The sequence below is a fragment of the Eutrigla gurnardus genome (assembly GCF_963514095.1).
Source record: "Eutrigla gurnardus genome assembly, chromosome: 21".
Taxonomy (NCBI): Eukaryota; Metazoa; Chordata; class Actinopteri; order Perciformes; family Triglidae; genus Eutrigla; species Eutrigla gurnardus.
The window spans coordinates 1,502,109-1,529,305 of NC_139932.1; the positions used below are offsets into that span (position 1 = coordinate 1,502,109).

Sequence of the window (27,197 nt, forward strand, 5' to 3'; positions counted from 1 at the left end):
ACAAACACCGTAACAACGAGCTGGAGAGAGCACCATCAAAACCTTAAAATCGCCAATGTCTTTCTGAGAATCTACCTCCTGTAGTTGCGTGATTACTGATCATACTCATTAGAAAGGCATAGGCAGCAACATTGTGCCTTCTGACTTCAATCAGTCAATGTTGGTTTCTTTTCACCATGAGGGCAATCTTCACTTAGTTGTAGTAAAGTTACCCAGACATTAACCATAAGAGTCACATCAGATCATAACATTTAGCTCATATGGGCTGTTTTTAAGGCACTCGCAAACAGTCTAATTTGTCAGTAAGGATTCAAATGTGTTTGGTCAGTGCAATAATGCTGTTCGCAAACATCTGAAGCCATGAAAAAGAGAATAAAACGTAAAAATCTGATCTCTGACAGATGTCAGAAATTAAACTAGCAGTGTTGATTTTGTCAGCTTTAGGATGCCTTGTCTATAGAGCTCAATACCAGTGGGAATTCCTGACTTTAGAGTCTTACAAGCCAGAATGTCTTTCATCACCCACAGAAAGGGAAACACTTTCCTTCTTTCTTTTAGAGGAAGTACCAGACAGCCTATTTCACCTCTTGTTGTGACACTGACGGGAGGAAAGGCTTGTTTTCTGCATTTATCTGGTTAAAATCTCTTGACTTAAAGGTGGAGTATGTGATGAAATGCTCTGACTTCCCTTATTGGAAGTCCCCTTGGATAAAAGTAATATGATATGCAATTAATGTAATAACATTTTAAAAGAATCGTCATCTGTGGCCGTGGCAGGACTGTAAAAAGCCCGTCTAATCAAAAAGTTGGTCCCTAGATAATAACTGGACAGCTTGCCCATCTGCTAATGCTTTCTTTCTGCTTGCACGCACTCTGCTGATCGCAAGCACTCGTTCTGCTTGCTGCCGACCGGTGTTAAATTTACATTTAAATTTAGGGCATTTAGCAGACACTTTTGTCCACAGTAACTTACAATAAGTTCATTTGTCGAAAGAAAGAAACCACAACATATTGTGTTAGGTCGTCATCTGAGTAAAGTAGTAGGTGTTCAGCAATGATACCTTATGTGCAACAGGGCTATGATCAAAATGCTATGGTAAGAACATAGAAGTGTATTTTTTTTGGGGGGGGGGGAGTGGGTCATGCTATGCAGGTGGTCATTCCACCACTGAGGCTCCAGAACAGAGACTGGCTCACCTCCTACCTCACAAACAGGCAACAGTTCGTCTCCCTCTCTGGCCACTCATCCACCCTCTCTCCAGTTACGCAGGGGGTACCCCAGGGTTCAGTCCTCGGCCCCCTGCTCTTCATCTGCTACCTCTTCCCCCTTGGTCACATCATCCGCAAACTCAACCTGGACTTCCACTGCTATGCTGGCGACACCCAGATATACATCACCACCAATCCCACCCAAAACCCCCCCCTCAGCCACATCGAAAGCTGCATCTCCACAATAAAATCATGGCTGACTCACAACTTTCAATCATTCAAAATCCTGTTTAAAAAACTATCTCTTCTCGCAAGCATACAACCTCCCCTATCCATAACCATCCCCTCCCTTGCCCTCTTACCTCCTCATGCCCCTTCATCCCCAACCCCCCCACCCTCCACTGCATCTCTGCCACCATTGGACTTTTACTGCTCCTGTCTTGTCTTTTATTTCTTGTCCAGGGGCCCGTTTCACAAAGCAGGTTCAACAAACTCTGAACCTAACACTGAACTCTGAGTTGACCAACTCTGAGATGGGCAACTCTGAGTTTTCAGTTTCAGAACAGCGGTTTTGAATTAGTTCAGTCAACTCTGAGTATGTAAACTCTGAGTTACGCGCGTGCCTGCCGACTCTACAAAGCCATCATCAATGGAGCTCCGATACTACGATTCACCATGGCAACGGGGAGAGCGTCATTAGATATTACTGAGTGTTTATGTAGAAAACAAGCTCATCCTGAGAAAGCGGAGCAACGTAACTGCAGCAAAGTAGCGATAGTTAGCGTGGCAGACAATTACTGCCCGATCTAATGTGTGTAAGTGAATGAAACAGTCTACTGATCTAAAGGTAATAAGTCTTTATTTTCAGACTTACACAGCGACACTGTGGTGTAATGGTTAGCAACACTGCCCATGGTGCAGGCGACAGGGGTTCAACTCCCGTAGTTCACAAAGTAGCGCATTGAATGAATTATCATTCAATGCGCTATTCAATGGGGCTCATAATCCCCCCCAGGCACAGAAAGAAAGTGGCGTCAGTTGAAAATTAAGCATAAGAATATTGCGCAAATACGTTTACTAAGGCATATGATTTTAATCATATTTCACATATTAAACAGTAAATATAAGCAGATATTTCAACACAGAAATGTACTTAAACATTTCATAAATCTCCCGTTCGCAAAAACACTACCTCCGCAAAGAATCTGGTTGCGGATTATGTCCGCGATATGAAATGTTGAAAATGTCGGAGAATATTATTGTTTAGATAATATCTAATGTGATTGGAAGGTAATCAAAATTGTCTCCCAACGCAAAGCTGCTAGAATCACTTTTATTTCCATATCGATTAGGTTGGAAAAGATGGTTCAGATTCCGGAAAAAAGCGGAGACATGTAGGGAGAAACTCACGGTTTGTGGAAGCAAACCTGCTAGCGAGCAGGTTAGGTTCACGGAGTATGTTACCCGGGTAACTGACTCAGATTTATGCTGAACTGGCTTTGTGAAACCGAAAAACCAGAGTTTCCCTCATCTCAGGGTTAACTAACTCAAGGTTTCCACTAAACCTGCTTTGTGAAACGGACCCCTGGTCGTCTGTATTATTAGGGCCCGAGCACGGACAACGTCGGGCTGTGAAGCCCTATTGTTATTGTAGTGTTTATTATTCTTTTACAAGTTCGACGTGCCTTTTGGGGGCCTCAGCATTAAAAAAAACTAACAAAATTTGGTGTGTCCATGCGGCCTGGTGAAAAATGTGAGAATTTGGCGGTTTCGCATTCTGCCACGAAAAAGTTGTGTCCATTCGCCAGCCCTGCCACACCATAACTCCGATTGACATACAATTTTGCACACATGTGCGGACAAGTGCCCTCTACAAAAAATCCTCTTGGAGTACCAAAGTCCGCCTACCGAAATTTTCCGCCATCTTGGATTTTATGAAAAACCTGACGTTGCTCATTTCTCGGACACCGTTGGTCCGATTTGGACGAAATTGCGTACTCATTAGACCTAGCTGGGGTTACGGTCCAAAAAGGTTTTGAAAATATGCTTTGAATCAAAAGATATCGGCCAATGAACATAAGAGGGTTGGGCCACCAAAACACAATTAGCATAACTCTATAACCTTTGGCCCCAAAAACTCGAAACCTATGTTGCCATGGCTTCAAAGAACATACATGTCAATTTTCATCAAAATCTAACAAACTGGGGCGCTTACAGAAATTTCCAAAAATTGCAATTATTGGCCGTTTTTGGCCATTCACAGGGATCGTACTTGATCTATAACCGACTATACCGTTGATCCGATTGATACCAAAATTGGATATGTGGTTGGAAAGGCCTTAAGGACAAAAAGTTACTCAAAGATGCTCCAAAAGTTCAAGGCCCCATGACTGCGCTACTATTTTGAACCTTGGCCAAAGGCATTAAAGGTGTTATAACTTCGGCATTTCTTCTCCGATCTGCTCCAAAATATTCATGCTTGAGTCACATCCTGAACACAACTGCACTGCAATTTTGACTCACAGTCAGAGCGCCACCTAATGGCAACATGAAATGTGACTGATTTTATGCCCTTTTTCTGAGCAACAGCCCCCCCTCTAGGTTGGGCGTACACACATTAAATATTTTTTCCTAGTTAGCCCATGTGGAGATGTACAAAAAGCCTCTTTGACCCACCGCCTAAAGTCCTAAAGTTTTTAGCCACCTGCATATCAGCTCTGTGACTGTAAATAGTAGGGGAGGGGAGAGAGACACACTAAGGGGACTCAGAGAGATGTCAGGAAGGCATGGAGGAGATGTGACCTCTGTCACCGTTTAACACCAGATCAACAGTCTGTCAGTATTTTCCACACCTGCTAATGACTTTATTCATTGTCTGATCTGCTCCAAACTTCACATGCACCTCAGACAGCCTTCGCCATAAACATCAAAACTATTATAACTCCAGTGTTTCTTCTCTGATCTGCTCCAAACTTTCCATACTTGATTAGACTTCCTTCCTGAACACGTCTGCAATTTTGTGGGAGGAGGAGAGATGTCAGCAGTCCCGGCGGCATGGGCGGGCATTGGCGGGCCGTGCCCGCTCACAGAGTCAGCCGTGCCCGCCCTGGGCTGGAAGCTGTTTAAATTATTTGGGTTTTGTTTTTTTACCTCGGAGTGGCCAACGCTCTACTATTCCTATCTCGGTTTGTCGATCATACAATTCAACCAATCCAACCAACGAACCAAGGCAATTAGCTGGCCAATTACAGGTGTTGGGGGGGCGGGTCACTGAGTTAACAACAAGTTATTTAGCTGTGGTGTTCGGCATGGATGTCCGTACTTTTCCCCCAAAAATATGCGGACAAGAAGTGAGGATGCGAGCGGGAGCGAGCAGGAAGCAGCGATATTCACTTCTACTGGAAACGTCAGCACCGAAGTCAACCGTAACACTGGAGTAAACATTCATGCTAGGAGAGGTAGCTCCCTAGCTGCTGTAGCTACCTCTCCTAGCATGAGTTCAGGTTGACATCAGTGCTTCTGTTTCCAGTAGAAGTGAAGCTGTATGGTGCTATCTGCATGCCACAACCCTTGTTGCCGGTCTTCTTGAATAAATGCTCGAGTTGCATAAATGGACACAGCACTACACTATTTTGTTTGTTTTTTAGATTTTTGGATGAACTGCCCTTTTTTAGTAAGAGGAAAATTACTTCTCCGCACAGTAGCAATGGTCACGAAGCCATTGTTCTGCGTGAAGCAAATAAAATGTAGGTTGAAAAACTTTGCCCCCCTGAAAAAATGTAATGCCCCCCCCTAAATTTATTTCTGCAGCCGGGTCTTAGATGTCAGGAAGGCATGGACATGTGTGTGAGCTCTGTTACTGAAATGTAGTTTCACTTGTCACCGCAGCCACTCCACGACTGCACGTGACAGACAGATGGCTTTGAATGTCAATCGCTTGTGTTTAAACTTGCGCCACGAGGAGGCGGCCGCAGCACAGGTAGGCGACTGCGACGCTGCCGTGTGACCGCAGGCACTCCACGACTGCACGTGAGAGATGGATGCATTTCGGTGTCAATCGTTTGTGTCTCAACTTGCACCACAAGAGGCGGCCGCAGCACGGGCAGCGTCCATGACACTGCCCTGTGACCGCATATGAGCGAGGGCCCGTCACGATACTGCTATGCAGTTTGAATTATTTATTGTTGTACACCATTGCTCCTGTCCTTGTTGTTGGTAACATTATTATTTATTAGTTATTCCCCACTCCATTACTGCTCTTGTGTTTATATGTATGTATGTATGTATGTATGTAGGTAGGTATGTCTGTGGTACTTTCTTTGATTTTTCATTTTGTAAGCAACTTTGGGTCCTTGAAAAGCGCTATATAAATAAAATGAATTATTAGTTATTATTATTATTAAGAGTCGGGACTTTGCTGATTGACATTTTTTTTATTTCAGCGATAGTGGTACCAGCCGGCCAACTGAAGTAAAGGAGCGAAGTGCTCGCGTCAGGGCGTGTGGTTTTACCAGTGTTTGGAGGTAGATGGATGCCATTCCATTGATGGCCTTGAAGACCAGTCATCTTGAATTGGATGCGGGCTGCAACAGGGAGTGAGGGAGTGGAGGTCACAGAGGAGGGGGGTCACATGGGAGAATTTGGGTAGATTGAAGACAAGGCGTGCTGCAGCATTCTGGATACGCTGCAATGGTTAGTCGCTGACCAGGAGTTGCATTGCGTCCTTTGTGAGGAAAGACCAGATCCTGTGGATATTGTAGAGGGCAAATCTGCAGGATCGGGCCACAACAGTGATGTTGGGGGTGCAGGATAGTTGGTCGTTGAAGATTACACCCAGGTTCCTCATAGTTGATAAAGGCAATACTGTGATGTCTTCGACATGTCCATGCGAGGGCAGTCTTTCCCCGGGATGGAGAGGAGTTTGGTTTTATGCAGGTTAAGCTTGAGGTGATACGCAGTTGTCCAGGAAGAGATGTCTGCCAGACATTCCGAGATGCAAGTTGCAATGTGAGTGTCAGAGTTTGGGGGAAAAGAGAGGAACAGCTGGATGTCATCTGCGTAACAATGGTAGGAGAATCCATGTGATGTGATTATAGAGCCTCATGATCTGGTGTATAATGAGAACAGAAGCGGCCCTAGTACTGAGCCTTGCGAGACACCCGTGTCCAGAGAACAGGGTTTGGACATAGAGCCATTCCATGTGACCTGAAAGGTGCGGTTTGTCAGGTATGATGTGAACCAGGTTAGAGCAGAGTCAGTGATGCCAAGTTAAGCCAGGGTGGAGAGGAGGATTTGGTGGTTGACTGTGTCAAATGCAGCAGATAGGTTGAGGAGAATGAGAACGGAGGAGTGGAATGAGGCTCTGGTGGAGGAGGGCCGTCTCAGTGGAGTGAGCAGTCCTGAATCCTGATTGATTTGGGTCAAGGAGGTTGTTCTGTGAGTGATAGGATGACACTTGGTTGTAGACGGAGAGGAATGAAAGAAGAGATACAGGTCTGTAGTTTCGGATGTCAGCAGCATCTAGGATGGTTTTTTTTTAGGAGTGGCTTCACTGTAGCTGTCTTGAAAGCATGGCGGTTCTTCCCTGTTGTTGTCTTGCGAATGAAGATATCACCTGTGCTGTCGATGAAATTCTCTGGCCTGATCCAGCTTGGCGAAGAGATAATCCCTAATATTTTCCCTGCTGGATTTTCTTTTCTTTTTTTGTCAGTTCCCCCCCATATTTTTTTATAGTATCTTTTTTTTTTTTTTTTTTTTTTGATTGGGTGTCTATTTTTTTTTTTTTGTGTTATGCACAGTACTGTTGTAGCATGGACATCTTTTGCTGAAATTTTGACTGATTTAGATAAATAAATAATATTTTCATCACTCTTCAGCATTGGTCTTGTGTTGCATTTGGTGAATTTTTAGTATTGTATATTTGCACTTTCTCTGTGTACCGGTACTTCACTTACATTACTCAAATAACTAAGGGAGTAGAATTGCTAAAAGTGTTTTAGGTTAAGTGCAGCAGCATCAATATATTGTATTAATAGTATTGTATCAATTTTGCATAATTCTTTTCATCCATCCATCCATCCATTGTCTACCGCTTATCCTGTATTCAGGGTCACGGGGGGGCTGGAGCCGATCCCAGCTATCATTGGGCGAAGGCAGGGTACACCCTGGACAGGTCGCCAGTCTATCACAGGGCCAACATGTAGAGACAAACAACCATTCACGCATTTTGGAAAAGATGTGAGGTGTTCTGCTAATTGTGTGTATGGTTGTGCTAATTGTGTGTAGTGTTTTGAAAAACCGGGCCCTCTATTCGAAATCATGCGTGAAAAAAAACAGTGTTGACTCTTCATCAGTAGAGGTTTTAGTGTTGGAGATTACTAACAGTGTTGACTCTTCATCAGTAGAGGTTTTAGTGTTGGAGGTTACTAACAGTGTTGACTCTTCATCACTAGAGGTTTTAGTGTTGGAGGTTACTAACAGTGTTGACCATCACAGTGTCTGTTTGGGTGTAGCCCTCTCTGTAGCATCTCCTAGAGGGAGAGGTTAAAACACATTGTGTCCAGGGTGTTAAGGGGCTTCAGTGATGTTCCCTGCCTATTTCCTGACTCTGGAGGTACACATCTATATTTCAGCGGTATTATAAAGGGCTTAAGGTGCTTATTAAACAATGGTGAGCTGCTTTCAGACGAGAGCTAGTTGGGCACAGGAATGCTTTGATGAGCCTCTTGGCAGGATCGTAATGGCCTATTTGACACCTCTCCAGTTTCCAGAGGCTTTCTAAAAACATCCATACCATCTCCATGACCCTACTGCATGAGACAGATCACTGCTAGCTGGTGTGTTTGTGCGGTAACACCAGCACAAGTCTATTTATTAAAGTCTATTTACAAACTCATCAACAAGTGTTCAGTTCTGAGCATTAGATTGCCAAGCTGACTTCTTTGACTCTATTTGCCAGACTACTTCCATGCGTACCCTACAGCGCCAACTGACTAAACTACGATGCAGTTCAGTTCATCTGCTCCAAACCATTTAATTGGAAATGTGCCTAATTTTATTTTTTGTCGTCATTTCAAATGTTCACTAAATTTGCTGGACGATTGAAAACACGGATGTCCTCCTGCAGTGGAACGGTCTGCCACTCTGCTCCCACCTGATAGCATTAAAGGGATAGTTTGGAATTTTGGACATAAGACCTATTTTCCAAGTGAGCCGGTGTGTTCGAGACGTCTGGAGACGTTTTCAAGAAATTTCATTCAGTTTTTCTAGTTGCCGAGTTCGCTTATGCTATGGCTAGCGCAAGTCAATGGTTCTTAGCTAGACAGGCATTAAAAACAGTCTTGCCCACTCCACAGTGCACCTGAGGCAAATCAATTAAAACACTAGACTGTCGATGTACATATCTGTGTTGATAGAATAATATTTGAAACAAAACTAACCTCGCATCGCATGAATCATCCATTTTTTGAGGAACTAGTTTCTCAGCAGCAGCGGAACTTTACTTTGCTCCGTCGGACTCAAAACTCTAAGACGCGCCGCCCGAAATACTGCCCGTAAATAGGCAATCGAACTGGGCCAAACTGTCGGCACTTATACCCCCGAGGCTGTCTGAAAAGCCCTCGGAGCTCACTCAAACACCGGGCAGCCCACGGTCACGCAAAGCCACAATTACGCACCGCAAACCCGGACCACTGCTACGTCCGTAGACCCGTAAACCCTCGGACGCGTTGCGGGGGATTCCCTCCTGGCACCCCCAGTCTCCCTTTGTTCGGTCCCGGTTCTCAGCTCATTCACGTTCTGCCCTTTGAGCATCCCTCTCGCGCAATTCTTCCTCTGTATATTCAGGCTCGTACAGGTACGGTTGGGTTTGGGTGGGAAAAAAACTCCTCATCAGAGTCTTCAAAAGTTTCAGTATATTCTCCAAAAGTGTCCATTTCTGTGAGATTGAAGAAACTAGCACTGCAGGCTACTCTGCGTCTGTAGCAATGACAGCAGGTAAACAAACTATTATAGAACCGGTAACTTATAAGTGCTAGGTGATATCACTCCGCCGCTGCCATAGCTTACTAGGAAGTATGACACGCTGCTGCTGCTGCTGAGACATAAATCCTTAAAAATGCAAGGTTGGTTTTATTTCAAACATTCTATCAACACATATGTACATCGATAGTCTGCCGTTACAATGGATTTGCCTCGGGTGCACTGTGGAGCGGGCAAGACTGTTTTTTTTAATGCCTGCCTAAGAACCATTGACTTGCGCTAGCCATAGCATAAGCGAACTCGGCAACTAGAAGAACTGAATGAAATTTCTTGAAAACGTCTCCAGACGTCTCGAAGACACCGGCTCACTTGGAAAATAGGTCTTATATCCAAAATTCTGAACTATCCCTTTAAATCAGACGCAGAACAGTCATCCACACCCCCACGAGAGGAACGTGCTATGAAGTTTCACCAAATAAACAATGATGTCTTCTGGGAACATTTTGTGGCCCTTGGAAAGCATTTCGTATGTTCCCCCCCACCATCTAGAGCTCAGTGTGTCTCCATTAGTTCAGACATCATTGTGAGGGTCAGTTTGACTCAGGTCTACATTGCCAGTGCCAGAAATCCAACCTAACCAGGCCTGGAGCCTCTCAGAGATATGCATCACGATACAGTGACTTCTCACAGTCAGGTTATAGAAATGTATGTCCCAGGTGGTCTTCAGCATCGACACAAGTCTCCTACGACAGCACTTACTGTTGTTTAGGGAAGAGAAGTGGGTTGGCAGTATTTGACAGCCTCCCCAGCTGAATCATGAAACTGAGGAATAATGTTCTATTCATCCATTCCTGCTGTGTGTCACCAATGTGGGTCGTATGTTATAACCCATGACTCATTCTCCTTCTCTATTTCATTATTATTATTATTATTATTATTATTATTATTATTATTATTATTATTATTATTTTAAATCATTGTGTTCTCTGCAGGTTCCATTTGGAGGTGCTCCTACATCAAGTATCACTACTCCTCGGCTACAATACCAAAAAACCTGTCCTACAACATCACCAAAACCATAAGGCAGGACGAGTGGCACTCCCTCCGTAAGTCTGCTGCACATTCTTTTCCTTCCTTTGCGACTGCAAACATTCTTAAACGTCCATCCATCGTCTACCGCTTATCCTGTATTCAGGGCTGACATGTAGAGACAGAAAGGTAACCAGTCCATCACAGGGCTAACATGTAGAGACAGACAAGTAACCAGTCTATCATTGGAATGATGAGGTGATGGAAGCCTGCAACTACAGAAAAGGGCTGCAAATCTTTTGCAATAAACGTCCCTCTGCACAGCAATTTGATATAGGGGGGGGCGATACACCGAAAATGTACCGATACCGAAATTTACGACGACAACCGACGTCTTTTTGCCCATGTCGGTATATTCGTTTAAAAAAAAAAAAAAAAAAAAAAGTCGTTTTTTTCTTGTTTGGCTGTGTGTGTAGGTAGGCTACCAGTATGTTCATGTCCCTTTAAGACGCTCGGCTGTACTGTACTACGTATACAGCGTGTGCAGTCACGTGACTCCACCCCATCCAGTCTGTAACAAGAAGGGAAAGTGTGGGTGAGACGAAAATGGAGCCCGCCGGTTTAAACGATGAAGCGGCTGCTGCCGCGGCAGCCGAAGTTAAGGTGCGTGTCCACAGGCAGCGGTGTTTCCCCGCGTCCCATTCATTGTCTATGTGAAAAGCTGTGCAATGCATTCTGGTAGCGTCGCGGCAAATGTCGAGAGATGGCGCGCGAGTTGGCCGCTCCTCATTTGCCTAAAGTTGAAGTCGAATCTACTTTATGCTAATCAGAGGCGCCAGGCTCGACTCGCCGCCTCGGGAACGCTTGCGAACGCTCGCAAAAATGTGTTGTTTAAAGGAGAGCGCCTGTCAATCATCCTCTAGTGGCAGCCCACCAAGCGTGCAATACTGGGAAGCGGCGCGTCTACACGCGTTTAAAATCGCCCCTATGGACACGCACCTTCAAGGTGCGTGTCCACAGGCAGCGGTGTTTCCCCGCGTCCCATTCATTGTCTATGTGAAAAGCTGTGCAATGCATTCTGGTAGCGTCGCGGCGAATGTCGAGAGATGGCGCGCGAGTTGGCCGCTCCTCATTTGCCTAAAGTTGAAGTCGAATCTACTTTATGCTAATCAGAGGCGCCGGGCTCGACTCGCCGCCTCGGGAACGCTCGCGAACGCTCGCAAAAATGTGTTGTTTAAAGGAGAGCGCCTGTCAATCATCCTCTAGTGGCAGCCCACCAAGCGTGCAATACTGGGAAGCGGCGCGTCCACACGCGTTTAAAATCGCCTCTGTGGACACGCACCTTAAATCTGGTCGAGGAGGAAGAGCACCTCGTTCCCAAAAGAAATGCGTCATCGATCGTTTGGCAACATTTTGGGTTCAGCGAGGACGATGTCGATCAGAAAAATGTGAAATGTAAACTGTGCCTAAAGACTGCCTTTGCAGTCATTGTTTACTTTTCCAGTGGCAAATGTGAAATGTATTTTGTTTACAAGGGATGCAACTTGTTTCTCCCGTTATAGAGAACATGATTACTTGACAACTCCATATTTTGAATTTGTTTATAGAGACTGTATTTTTAATACTTTGTTATTTTATACTACCAAATAAATAATATAAATCTTAACTACAGTGTAGTTTTACAGTCCTTTAAAGTGGCATTTTTTTAGCCGCGGGGGGGGGGTTACTTATCGTTCATTTATCGTTATCGAGGTGAGTTCCTCAATATATCGTGATATTGATCTGAGGTCATATCGCCCAGCCCTAATTTGATATCAGCATGGAGGCATTTCCGCATCCGCAGCGTGTGAACACATGCTGCGTTCAAGTGCTCCTCTAAAGCTCCGACAGCTAATTCAGAGAGAAATACAAAGCATGGAAACATGAAATTATTGCAAAACCGAATATAGGTCAATTCACAAGTACGTATTGAACCGTGCATGGCGTACCGTACGGTCCAATATTATATTGAGAACCGTTGCATCCCTAGTTATTATACCCTGTTATTAATTAATTCAGTTAATTGCAAATGCAAAAATGCAATGTATTTGTGTTTTGCTGAAACCAACAAAGCCAACATGTCCGACTGGTGTTAATCGTTAACAAAGTATTGTCCTGAGCAGGTTGTGGGTCGCTGTAGAACAGGGAATGTATATATATCCATCATCTAAACTTGTACATCCACTGAAGGGCCACAGAGTGGTGGAGCTTTTCCTAGCTCACGTGTGTTTGGAGAGAGCAGGTGGCGCTCTGCTTTACAAACCAATTTTATTCTTGCAAAAACATTACAGACTATAGATGACCTTAGACAAAGTAGAGTTCTCAACGGGCCTGAAAATTACGACCCGACCCGACCCGGCCTGTGGCTTTTAAAGCCCGGACCCGATGTAACCCAACACATCAACATGGATTATCTGCCCGAACAGAAGACGGCGACGGTGAATTCACCTGCGGCAAGTTTACCTTTCACCAACTCCATCTACTTCTCCAGGCTAAAGGCGTGCACACAGCGGCGTCAGGTCTGATTGAGCACCTGAACTCAATCAGTGAGAAATTATATATAGGCCTTGAACTGGGGAATGTAGACACTCTCCAAGGAGTTGTGGGTCTGAAAGATAATCAGGATCTGTATTCACTAAGGGTGGGAATCACGGAGTAACTCAAGATACAATAATATTGCAATATTTTGCCCATGATAATGATGATATCACGATACTCAATATATTGCAAGAAATCATCTACGATATGCATTACGATATCTGTGTATCTGAAGGAGAAAATATACCAGTGAAAAGGCCAAAGCAGGAATTAGGAATATACTATGTTTATTCACTGCATTGTGGTGTCAGTTTCACAGAATTTGTCTACTGAGGTTAAACAATGAATGACGAAGTGCATCGTCTTATCTTAGTCCCTCATACATACCCCCCCCCCCCCCCCCCACACACACACACACACACACACAGACACACACAAGGCTTACCATGGAATCAGTAAACAGCGCTGGCATATTTTAATATAACATTTTTTTTAATAAAAAAAATCAAGTGGTCAAGTGAGCAAACAAGTCAGCCATGCCCTTGCAGCAGAGCACAGACAGACACACAGACAGACAGACAGGGGAGGGAAAGGGAGAACACAGCAGAGGAAGTATACTGACGGTCTTTACATTCCAAGCTAATGTTGGTTTTGTCGTCTAAAGTTAACGTTGGTTTTGTTGTTTAAACCTAACGTTGGTTTTGTCATCTAAAGCTAACGTTGGTTTTGTCATCTAAACTTAATGTTGGTTTTGTCATCTAAAGCTAACGTTGGTTTTGTTGTCTAAACCTAACGTTGGTTTTGTTGTCTAAAACTAACGTTGGTTGGTTAAAGCACTAACACCGACACAGACACCAGCACCAACATCGACACCAACATCGACGCCAGCATCTACACCGGCAACAACACCGACACAGACACCAACATCCAAACAACACAGACACCAACATCGACATCAGCACCAACACAGACACCAACATCGACACCATCACCGACGCCAGCACTGACACCAATATCGACAACACCATCACCGACGCCAGCACTGACACCAAAATTGACACGAACACAGACACCAACATCGACACCATCACCGACACCAACACCGACACCAACACAGACACCAACGCAGACACCAACATCCACACCATCACCGACCCTAACACTGACACCAACATCCACACCAACACTGGCAATGTAGAAGAAAATGTGTTACCTCACAGTTTTATTTTCATCTCATCCTAATATTCCTTTCTCTTGTACTGATCAAATGTCCTGCTGCTCCTATTTGATTGTGGTTAACTTTTCTTTTCTGATTGATTCTGATTCTCTTTGATCTTGAGAGAAAAGGTCTTTTGGTCTTTCCCCCTTCCTGGACCGACTCTGAAACATCCTTATCTCACATTGATTGATCAAGGCCTGATGAATGGCCCCTGTTGTGACATTGTGTAGGGAAACCAATCTGCCCCGAGAGCAGCTACACCTTCGACTTCTCAGGAAGTCTCTTTCTCTAGCCATTAGGTGTGTATTGAGTCAGTGCAAATCCACTCATCACACCTTCCTCCTTGTTCCCTGTAAACTCTGTATAAAACTCGGCTAGCCCCACTCTTGTCAGAGAGGATTTTATGACAACGCTGTGAACTCTTTTCAGTGAACCGTCCAGTGAACAGTGATTAAACCTTATCTGAACTAGCCACAGAACATCAACACCAATACTGATACCAACGCACCGGCACCAACACTGACACAAACACTAGCACCAACGTCAACACTGACACCAACACCAAGACTGATGCCAACACTGACAACAGCACCAACACTGACACAAACACTAGCACCAACGTCAACACTAGGGCTGAACGATATGGACAAAATTTCATATCTCGATATTCATGCCAGATATCTCAATATCGATATGATACGATATGACTACGGGTTCGGTGAAAACCAAATATTTTTCAGAAAAATAAAAACATCATAATACAAAAGAATGTGGAAACTGCAGTTTTATTGATGATAACTCACTGCCAGTCATCAACATTAACATAAAGTCACCAATCAAATAAAAAATCAAACATTTAAGACCGTCTACACGGGTACCATGTCTTTTGCAATGTGGTATGTTATAGCGTCTGTAATAGGGCCCGACCGATATGGTTTTTTCAGGGCCGATACCGATACCGATATTTATGAAAATGGGAGGCCGATAACCGATATGTGCAACCGATAAATAGAAGAAAAAAATTCTCGAATAAATTAAAAATGGCACACACTGACTCGAACTTCCATTAAGTGTTTTTAATAGTAAACATTTTAAGTACAGGGAGCTGCCAACAGCATTTGTAAAAATAAAGCCGAACTTAACTTAGAATAACTTAACATAGAATAAAACTGGGAAAAAATAAATAAATCAATGAATAAATAATCATCAATAAAAAATAAAATCACTCCCTGCTATGAGAACTGAGTAAAACCTGCTATGAGAAATGAGTAAAACATAACTGTACTTTGCAATGAACAATAGGCTGGTTTAATGCCCAAGCCTAATATTGCCAATTAAGTAAAAGAACATTATAGTGCAGGAAGCACAGCTGCTCGGCATGTTGCCCAGTGAGGCTTCTCCTGTTCTTCGAGTAGATCAGAGAGATCTCACTGAAGACTCTCTCACTGGGAACCGATGAGGGCGGTGCGCACAGAAACTTCCTGGCTTGTTTAGCCAGAAGCTTAAATCGTTGTTCATTCTGCTTCCACCACTGGAGTGGATCCCCCTTTCGGTGGTCAATGATTGGCTCCATGAGATACAACCTCACCTCCTCATCAAGCCAAGCATCTGAGGCCGATCCCTCTCCCGCATGTGGTCTTAGCAAAGAGCTGAAGATGGCATCTATCCGGCTGCCAGATGGTGCCTCATTTCTCCTCTGTTTTTTTCGGGCCTGTTGTTCTGCAGTGTATTCTTCTGCTTTGGCCTCTTGCGCCACATCAACCTCCTGTGCTGTTTCTTCATCATGTGCCTCCGCCGAGGCACTCTCTACTTCATCCTTGAGCCACTGCTTCGCCTTCTCTATTGTGTTGTCAGAGGAAAAGGCATTATCCTTGTAACGTGGATCTAGCAGACAGGCCAGAACAACATGCTTGGTTTCTTCAAGCTTTGCAAACCTCTTGATGAGGCTTTCCTTCATACCTTGCCGAAGAGTTTTGATCCCGGTTGTTCTGGGTCCTTCATCCTCCAGCAGCATCTTCAACACACCGACACATGGAATGATTGAGGACGCAGAGGAACTGCTGCTGCTCACCTCCAGCGTGACCTCCTCAATGGGAATCAGGGTCTCCACAAGATTAGCTACCAGGTCCCACTGGTGAGCACTTGGAGCAGCAAACCCCCCATACTCCCCAGAGTAGAGAGTTAATGCTCTTTTCTGCTCCAGTGCTCTCTGCAGCATGTGCAGTGTTGAGTTCCACCTGGTTGGAACTGCTTGTATGAACTGGTGGACTGGAAGGCCAAGTTCTTGCTGAATTGTTTTCAAACGGTCCTTGGCCAGGACAGAATGATGAAAATGTGTGACACAATGCTTCACTGAAGCAATTGTGTCAATCACTGCTCTCTGACAGGACAGGCCATCATTTACAACAAGCTGCAACTGGTGAGCAGTGCAGCTGAGGTCTGGTACTTCAGCAAGCCTCATGCCTTTCATCATATTGGCACCACTGTCACGAAGGACAAGGGCTATGCGCTCTTTGTCAATGTGCCATTCCTCAATCATTTCAAGGAATTTATCCTTGATGTACTGCCCTGTATGGGATCCTTCCATGACCGTCGTGTTCAAAACAACTTGCTTCCTCTCCCACTCATTGGTAATGAAGTGGCATGTCAGGCTCATTAGGGACTCTGTTGTTCCAGACCAGCAGTCTGTGGTAAACGCCAATGGGAACCCAGCATTCTCTGGTTGGATAAGGGTTTTTATCTTTTGCACAACCTTTGCATGGATTGCAGGTATCTTTTCAGTGCGGTAAAACTTCTCGCTTTTAAGTGCATATCTTGGATTAAGAGCAGCCACAAGGCGCTGAAAACCAACATCAGAGACAACGGAAAATGGCTGGTTGTCAGTAATTATCATTTCTGCAATAAGTTTATCTATTTGCTTAGACTTCTCATCTGAATTGGCCCACTGTTTTTGTCGCTGAAACAGGTCTGCCACTGTAGGCTGGTGTGATGGTGCTTTCTGAGATTCCATTTCGCGCTGCTCCTTCTTTGCCGCTTCATATAATTCTTTATGGTGACTTCTGAGATGGGACCATAGATTAGATGTGTTGGCCGTTTTAGCCACTGTAGCGCCAGTGCTGACCGAGACTTTGCATGCATTGCAAACTGCTTTGCCTACACCACCTGACTGGCTGTAGTAGTCCCACAGTGCACTTTTGGCTCGTGTCTTTCCTGTTGGCACATCCATCTGCATTGGGGGAAAATAATGTGACACAAGTTAAATTGGGTAGCATAAGCAGTTGCAATCTAATAGACATATTTAGAAAATAAATATTTGATACAAACTAAATCTATTTTCAGACATTGTAAAAAAACAAACAAATAATAATTGTACATATAAATTGTAAATAATTTATAGTATGTCTCTATATAAAAATAGTCAAAATCATATAGATAAGCCTGTATATTTCTGTAAATATACGGCACTAGTAATTTACTTAAAGTAAAAAATAAAAAATGCCCGGTTGTACAAACGTCATCACGTCCTAATACTACACATGCATGGCTTGATGTTGTTTTTAAGGAGCGCCGTCTCTGCATATATTTATATTAAACACTCGACCTGCATCAGCGAATGTGCGCACGAGCGGATCTGTGCGAGCAGGCAGCGCGAGGAAAGCGGATTTTGGACGGAGAAACACAGCGGCATTTTTCTTATAAATGCACCGGTCCGGTTCCGGGTCCGGTACCGGTCCGGTTCCGCTCACACCACGAGTGTAAAGAGTGCAACAGCTTGTCAAAATACAGTGTCAACTCCGTGTTTTCAAAGTAGAAAGCGACATCGTGGTGGTTTAACGAGGCGGAACGGCATCAGAACAACATCAAGTACACGAAAAACGTAGCGGGAGCGCGCGGCGAGGATTGTTGCGGCCGCGCATCTTGCGGAGCAAGTCTACTGTGCTGCGCGGAGGCGCTCCTAATGTAAATGATTATTGATTTATGAATTAATTGATAGGTAGCTTATTTTTGGAGTATTGATTTATTTTGGCCTGTACAATGGTAGGGGAAACACTGCTTACCTCGAAGGAAATGTGTTTTCTCTGCTTTAAGTTGTATCCGCACGCAGCATCGTCCTCAGCCCCAGGTGGCCGTCTAGAAACCGCTCACGAGTCACAGGGAGCGTGAAGGCACCCCGCCCCGCTTGCAGCCTTGCGTGTTGATTGGTTGTATTCCGTGTGCCAAACCAATCAGATGCTGTGACGGGCGAGGCAAGAGCGGAAGGCGCGTTCAGAACGAAACGGCTGCAAAATTGGTTGTGAAAATTATATGAACTTATCGGTGGGAATTTATGGAAAGTATGGCCGATACCGATATCCCTAAAATGTTAAATATCGGCCCGATATATCGGTGCGGCCGATAATCGGTCGGGCCCTAGTCTGTAATGTCTTTATGTCTGGTGGACGCCGACTCATACGGTGTAACGCTACTGAACGCATTGCAATACACGCCGAACACGACCTGCACAACACCTCGCTCTGGTTGACATCATCATTATTGAATCCAAAATACCTCCAAATAATGGAGGATGATTTATGTTTAGGCACCAAATCAGATTCGGCACTGCCACCGGCCGCATTATCTTCCGCACTCGTCTCACTTTTCTTTCTTTCTTTTGGATTTCCCCGCTGCGTATGTTGTATCTGCGTCTCAGAGTCCCGTCCGCCCGGGAGTCCCGCCCTCGTATGTTCGTCATTGGTTGGCTTCAGCTGTCGATCCACAGCAAGCATGAAATAAGGTTTGTGGTTGGCTGGTCATAGCGGTGCATTCAAGGGCAATCGTAAAAATGAAGTTTATTGTGACCGCCAGAGCTTTACATGCAGGGTGAGCGCGGGGGAAATCTAAATCGTTTATATCATTGCTTTTTCGATATTAATATCTTGAATGTTCATATCTCGATAACAATATATCGTTCAGCCCTAGTCAACACTGACACCAACACCAAGACTGACACCAACACCAAGACTCACGCCAACACTGACAACAGCACCAACACTGACACAAACACTAGCACGGACGTCAACACTTACACCAACACCAAGACTGACATCAACACCAACACTGACACCAACACTGACAACAGCACCGACACCAGCACCAACGTCAACACCAACACTGACAGTGACACCAACATCGATACTGACAACAGCACCAACACCAACACTGATGCCAATACAGACACCGGCACCAATGCAAAAAACACTTTTTTTCTGTTAGGGCTGAACATCAAACAGCAGCAGAGTAGTGACATGCTTTTCATTCTCCACCTAAGAGACTTTGTTACTTCAAAAGGAAGCACAAATTATGAGCTGGGGAACGCTGTCAATGAGTGACTGTGTACATTCCAAGACAGCAGCTTAAGGTTGGGGCTGAGGCTAATTGTTCTCCAGGCAGCCGCTCCCACTCCATGTGACTGCTGCCGTTCCTACATCATGACAGGGATTTGCCTCATTGAGAAGCTGCTATTTGAATGCTTTGCAGCTGCTTTCATCCTGTTAACCTGATAAGGTAAAAACCTCAAACTCCATCCCTTCACAGCGTCTTTCACCCTCCCAAACAGCACAAACAAACAGAGTATGATTCCACAGTCTGTGTCCTCAATGAAGTCTCAAAGAAGTTTGTGAAATAGTCGTGACATTTTAAAGTTGTACTCTGTAACATTTTCATCTATTTAATTGTCTTTTAAGTTCCTGTCTATCAAAGAGTGATTTAAAACAATGGTGATTGATCATGTGACCCACTAATGAAATGCTTGCACTTGCTGCTTTGTCCAGAAACAGGATCTCCGTGTCTGTGGCCACATTCCCGCGCAAAATTCAAAATGAGTGAGACTTTCTACGTCAGCAGTGGTTGGTCTGCCCAGGTGGAGCTACTCACAGAAGTATGCTACTTGTAATGGGAAATCGGTATCTTCCAACTGCTGAGTCAGGCTCCCTCTAGTCCAAAGTGTTTGACCAGGTACATTTCATTACTGCTGAGTCACAATGGAGGATCAACAGGCAGAGAAAGAAGACCATTCAACTTCCAGTCCAAGAAAAATAAGAACTAATGGAAGTGAAGAAGGAAAGTCAACAAGAAGCAAAGTGACCGCCAATGAGGGAAAAACCACGGAGGGTCGAGGGGTGATGACATCATCGTATGCGTTTTTGCCGTCTACACGAAAACGAAACGAGGGGCGCTGTTTTTTTCTTTTTCACCCTGGGACTTGGTTTAAAAAAAGTGCGTTTTCAGGCACCTAAAATGCCAGATCTGTGTGAACGGCCGACCGAAAAGCACAAGACTTCTGCGTTTACACACAAAAAACGTTTCCGTGTGGACGGGGCCTCAGTGTGGAGCATTTGAAGGCATCATGCAGATGAGAGACAGTCGACAAATTCCATGCACACACTCTCTTGGCTGCCGCAGTGCGAACAGTTCAGTCCTTAGAGTGAAGCGCCATCCATTAGTGTAAGCATTGTGATCAGTGTAAGCAGTGTGTACCGTGTGAACAGTATAGGGTTGCACGGTATACCGGTACTAATTTGGTACCGGGGTACTGAGGCATTTAAAACGGTACTATATTGCATTTGGACGGGACCGGTACTTGCAGCGCCGCCGGCAGCGCCCGCAACAGCGCGGCGAACTCGCCGCGTGACGTCACCGCGTTGTAACTACAGCTGAGAGGACGAGGAGCGAGCCGCAGCTTGGGCAGATAAAAAGAAAAAGCAAGCAAGCCGGAGGAAACAGCTAGCAAGTTAGCGAGCAGCGTGGACTGGAGCAACAAACGGAGCAGGAGGAAAGCTTGGAGAGAGAGAGAGACGTTGGAGAGGGAGAGGGGGGGGGAGAGGAGCACGGAGAGGAGAATGGCTGCTGCAACCGTCACCACGCCGCAACTTGCGGACAAACCAGCGCTGCGAAGTGCGATACGGCCGTACTTTAGCTTAAAACAATTGTGCAAGGCGAACAGTTAACGCCGATGCACCACTGTGTAAACGGTGTTTAAAAACATGCATGGCTAACGGCGGAAACACCTCCGACTTAACACTTAAAGGACAAGCTACCAGACCTGCACACTGAGCTCAGGGAACGACAGGTCATTTACTCAGGAAAAAAAGCCACATTCAGTGCTAAAAGCAAGCGCCACCGCCCTTCACTCTTAACAAAAGTAGCTCTTGAAGAAAAAAAAATAGAGCTGGTTTATTTATATTATTATATTTTATATTATAAATATATGTTATTGTTCTAAGATTTTCTATTAAAATAAACTCAGTAATGACATTTTTTGCATTCACTTTTTATTTGAAAAAGTATCGAAAAGTATCGAAAAGTACCGAAACACATGTTGGTACCGGTACCGGTACCAAAATGTTGGTATCGTGACAACACTAGAACAGTATGAAAAATCTAAAGAGTGTAAAGCAGTATGGAGCAGTGTGGACAGTGTGAACAAAGCTGTGAACAGTGTGACCAGTGTGAGTGGAGTTTGAAAACATGGCTACTGGGCAGAGAGGATTAAAAACGTTGCTATTGAGTTGCATTTTAGAAATTGTAAAGACATTTTCTCCAGAAAGCTGCAAATAGCAACACCAGAGTCCAAACTTTTCAGAACAGACTCATTATCTACGGTTTATCTAATAATATCAGTCCAATTTATCAGTTGGGCTGATGAACCTTGTCAGCTGCTTCGTGAAGGTCCTCGTTGCAGAAAACGTATATTTGCTAGTAATGTACTGTACGTTCAGACATGACTAAAGAAAGGTCAACACATGCAATTGTTTGTGGGGTACAAGAGCTGTTGTTCAGAACATCCTGTATCACATGTCTGTCTATCACATTCTGCAGCTTCTCTACAGTACACAGTGTTTCCCCTAGAATGTTTTTCAGGCCCGGTGGTACCCACCGAAAAAACCCTAAACAGACAAGACGCGTGGGATGGTGTATTGGTGTAGTTGGATTACATTCAGCTGGCACAGCAAGCAGTCTGCAATTCTGCAATTATTATATTTGCATTCAACATTTTTGTTCAACCAGAGTGTATTCAAGATCACAAGGAGAGAGTGACTTATTAAGGTGCTGGTTGATGGAAATTATCCAAAATTAGGCTGGAAAAAAAAAATATGGCTGGAAAATGATGAGCATCACATTATAATAGCTACAGATACTGTAAAATATGAGTGCATAATGTCTTATTTTATCAAGTAAAATATAAGTTATAGGTTTACTCAACAGCAGTTAACTCAAAGTTCCACATCTTATCAAAAACAATCCTCCCCCCACAGGGGGGGGCCAAACGGGCTTTGGCCCGTAAGCCAGTTGTACATACGTCATCACGTCCTAATATTACACACGCATGGCTTGATGTTGTTTTTAAGGAGCACCGTCTCTGCATATATTTCTCGACAACACTCGACCTGCATCAGCGCATGTGCGCACGAGCGGATCTGTGCGAGCAGACAGCGCGAGCGCAGCGGGTTTTGGACGGAGACAAACGCGGCATTTTTATTATGTAAAAAAAAAATATTATGTAGCCTATGGACAGCAGGAAGATTAGTGGTCGCCAAGGCGGCAGCTAATGGGGATCCATCTAATAAATAAATAAAAAATAAAAAAATTATAAATGTACTGGTCCAGTACTGGTCCGGTACCGGTCTGGTTCCGCTCACACCACGAGTCTGAAGAGTGCAACAGCTTATCAAAATACAGTGTCAACGTTCCGTGTTTTCAAAGTAGAAAGCGACATCGTGGTGGTTTAACGAGGCGGAACAGCATCAGAACAACATTAAGCGCGTAAAGTACACGAAGAAGAACGTAGCGGGAGCGCGCGGCGAGGATTGTTGTGGCTGCGCGTCTTGCGGAGCAAGTCTACACTGTGCTGCGCGGAGGCGTCCTAATGTAAATGATTATTGATTTATGAATAAATTGATAGGTGGCTTATTTTTGGTATATTGATTTTTTTTTTTGGCCTGGTGGCAGGTCCTCTTTGGCCTGGCGGCCCCGCCAGGCCTGTACAATGGTAGGGGAAACACTGGTATATCATCAGTCTTTTTCTAGCCTCCTGATTTCATTCTAGTCTCATCACACTCTGTGTCACCTTGTATTGAACATGCAGGAAAAAGTTTTCTGGATGTTCTCCTTCATCTGATGTCACGCTAAAGGAATTATGCTAAGCAGCAGGCAATCATGGGGATAGTAATTAGCAGAGAAATCAGTTTATTTCCATATTTAGACATGGTGAAGGGACTGCTGATTGGCATGACAAGCATAACTAACAAGCACACCATCTCCTTGCCTCTCACACAGCACGTAGATCTGAAGGCATATGAATGGAAGAGTAGCAGACATTGGTCTGGATTCACTCCCTCTTGTTGTTGGTGATTGATGGGAAGTACAATTAAGCTTAATTAACAGAGCGGGAATACATAGCTCTCAGTCCTGGAACCTCATTACACTTATGTGTTCCAGGCTCTGCACATTAGAGAAAATCGGTTGTGCCCAGCCTTGTAACAACAGTGCCTACAGGCCCAGTTACTCATCAGTGCTCATCTATATGAAGCTTCAGTCCTGAGGGAAGAGCTATGAACCGTCTCCATCCAGACGGGCAACCGCTAATGACAACACATGTTAGTGGGGCTGGAAAGTGATGTCATCTCCCCAGGGAGAGACAGGGTGCAGTTCTGGAGACAGATATCAGGTAGCTAGGTAGATTGGTAGCTAGGTACCTTGTAATTCCTGGACAGGACCGTTACGCCTGGTTCACACTGGACGCGGAAGCGCCGAAAATCGCGAACAATCCGCGCACCCCCTGTTCAGACCAGACGCGTATTTCTCCGCGGCGGTTGACAAGCGCTTCTGCTCAGCTGTTGTTCCTTCAGAGCTATTTTTTTCCATTAAACCCCATAAAATTAATTCGCCATGTTTCTGTAACCAAGAAGTTTGTACACTTCTTGTATTTATCCGTTCTCTCTCTCTCTCTGAGAGAGAGAAAGAGAGCGAGAGAGAGAGAGAGTGGGACACACACACACAGACAGAGAGTGTGTATGGTAGTAGACAGTAGTAGTGCAGATATACCGTTGTACGCGTTTGTCAATCGCGGTATTTTATTTTGAAAATTGCTTTTATTTTGAAAATTGACCGGATTGTCTCGTGTTCCTCTGTGTGATTTCCTGCCAGAATTGACGCGTTCGCTCGCGGCATGCGCAAAAAATAGAGCAGACGCCGAAACGATCGCTTCACGGCGCGGGAGGGCCGCGCCTATTCGCGGCTCTCCGCGTCTGGTGTGAATGACACCATAGCTTAACAGGGGCGCCGAATGGAAGCGGGCTCCGCTACGCGCCTATTCGCGGCGCTTCCGCGTCCAGTGTGAACCAGGCGTTAGACTCAGCTCTGCTGCTGTTCACAAGGGGCCTGTACTAGGAAGCAATATTTTGGCTTAGCGAGGTAACTTCAGGGTTAACTCCTCGTTTTCCGTCCTACGACGCTTGTTCCAAAGTCCGTTTTACACCGCCGGGATTGCAGCTGAAAGAATTAGGCTGATATTGTCATACACCACGCCATAACAATACATCTCAGCAACACATTCATTTGTTAAAGTTTTTTTTGGGGGGGCTTTTATTGCGGGAAGATAGCGTGAGAGTGAAAGTGGTGAGAGAAAGGGACAAGATGCTTTAAAAGAGGACCACAGAGTGGATTAGAACCCGGGACCGCTGCAGGGAGCCTCCGTACATGCGGCGGTAACTCTACCACTGAGCTATCAGCACATAATCAGTTCACCAGCTCTGCTGCTGCTCTGCTTCTGTAACCAGCATAGCATTAAAGTCCCAGTCGGCAACATTTTTTTGATCATATTCACTGAAGCCGACACTATGCTCCGATAGAACAACATAAATCATCCGGTTTTAGAAAAAAAGGCTCTACGTGCACGTAGAGCCTGTTGTTTGTTTTGCAAAAAATCAGTTTTGCAACAGAGAGGCTCATCCTGTCCACTCAGCACGCAGGGCTGTGTTCGTGCACACACAGAGCCCCTCCCCCCTCGGGTCGTTCCACTATCACAGGTGTGAGGCGGAGGGAAGTAGCAACAAGCTTCCAATTCCTCGGTTAAAAACCGAAACGAGGAGGTCCAAAACAACCAAGGAAAAGAAAACACCGGTGGAAAATAAGGGAAAAAAGAAATATTGCGACGGTGCCCATGATAAAACCAGAGTCAACATCGGACCCGTGTTTCAAAGGTGGTGTGATCTAAGGGATTTCAAAGGGCACGAAGTCGAGGGGAAGGAGCTCGGTGGTCGTGGGGGAGGAGCGTGAGAGTTGTAAACATTCAAAATCTGACAGAATGCCCTCGATGTGCCGGACTTGCCGACTGGGACTTTAGAGAATGACAGATTAGCAAGCTAGCTAACTAGCCAGCTGTCCGCTAGAAGCTTTATGCCTTTAATGTGTCCCTTATGAACAAAGTAGTGAGTCATGTTCCCACCCACCCAATCAGTGTAGTTTCCTCTGGTGTGGTCAGTGTGAGGATCTTTAATGTTCCTCGTGTAGTCTGTCTCTCTCTGCTTTCTGTTACCGCTCTGCTGATAGTCGCTGCTGGGAAACTTCCACTCGGCATGAGCCATACAAATGGCTGCCACTCTGAAGAATACTCGTGTTTCTTTTTCTTACTCACAGCACAATGGAAGGTGCTTCATTGACTTGGAACTTGGTGGAAGGTGACAGGCTTTGTGATGATGGTTCATTATCAACAGTAGTCTTCTGACTACTGGGGGTTTGGAAGGGATAATAGCACGTCATGATTAGCCAATGCAACACGTAAAACTTGTCACAGATGGATGCGTGGTCACCTTCCTGGATTTCTGCGAATAGTGATAGTAATACTATATATAAATATATATATATATATATCATACAAAAAAAAAATAATAATAATTATATATATATATATATAATTATTATTATTTATTTTTTTTGTGGCAGCCTTTGCCATGACCTGCAGACTGAAGCCTAATCTCCACTCCGGGTCCATTTGTTTTACCTGTGGCGGTAACTTTTTCATCCTTCTGCTGATCACTGCTTGTTGTCCTGTCTGTGGCTCAGCTCTGCTAAACCACTTCAACACCGTGGGCTCCTTGACTCCCCATCCCGCTGTGAGCTGCGCATGCTGTCAGAGCTGTCAGCTGCACACGCCTGGCCGATTAGATTGCAGAACTGGAAGGGAGAATCTCCACACTGTAGCAGATCCAAGAAGTGGAGAAGTTAACGGACACCATCATGTTTGGTGCTGCATATTCTAGATTACAGGGAGTGAAGGCTCGGGATCAACACGCAGAGGAAGGTAGTCAGACTTGACTCCTCCCCTAACGCTTTGTGTCTCCGTTCTCAAACTCCCTTCCAATTGGGAAACAGCAGCAGCAACCTCAGAGCTAGCAACTCTGGCAGCGGCATGCTCCAGTGACGTTGACTTGACCGACGTACCGATCCGTTCCACTTCATACGAGCTTCGCTGATATCGGTTTAGAGCTACAAACAGCCAGCAAATCGGTGTGTTTAATGAGTAAGTATAGACGGGCTGCACCGCTGAGTCTCCGACCATCAAATGAGGTTTTTTGGTCTCGTCACACAGTCCACATACATTTTTTAAGGTTTTTTGCAGTGTTCTTTTGAGCCATGTTAATGACGGGGCTCGACGTTCCATCCAAACAAATTTCCTCCCGACACTATTTTTCTTCTGCACCACAGCAACTTCCCAAGCTTAGCACTGCCCAAGACCATCGTGATTGGTTGAAAGAAATACAAATGAGCCAGAGCGTTTTTTCCCCGATCCTCGAGATGCAATATATAATATGCAAATATACTGTAGCCAGACCCTTCTACTGTGAAGAAGCCAGACCTTTCTACTGTGGAGAAGTCAGACCCTTCTACTGTGGAGAAGGGGCTTGCGCCAGACTAGGTTCAGCACAAACCAACACAACCTGCGACAGAGTGCATGGTCTTAAGTCGGCTGTTGTAGCTGCTGAAGCTGCCTGTTCGCTGGAGTTTCATGTCATATCCGGGCATATCTCCCTGTCAGTCGTCCTTCATCCACTCCGTCTTCGGGATCCAAATGGTCTCCTCTGACCGCTCCCCCTCCCACTATGCTAGTTACCATTCATTAATACAAACATAAACATAAATATAT

The 27,197-nt window shown here is 44.9% G+C and overlaps 1 protein-coding gene across 1 annotated transcript in view; it reads left to right on the plus strand.

The window, feature by feature from the left end:
- The window catches only part of tmem178bb (transmembrane protein 178Bb), a 112,930-nt gene that overhangs the window by 62,031 nt on the left and 23,702 nt on the right, over positions 1-27,197 (plus strand). The window contains exon 2 of the mRNA XM_084038537.1: positions 10,182-10,295. Within this exon, the coding sequence (XP_083894663.1) occupies positions 10,182-10,295 (114 nt within the window). The remainder of the gene's footprint in view (positions 1-10,181; positions 10,296-27,197) is intronic.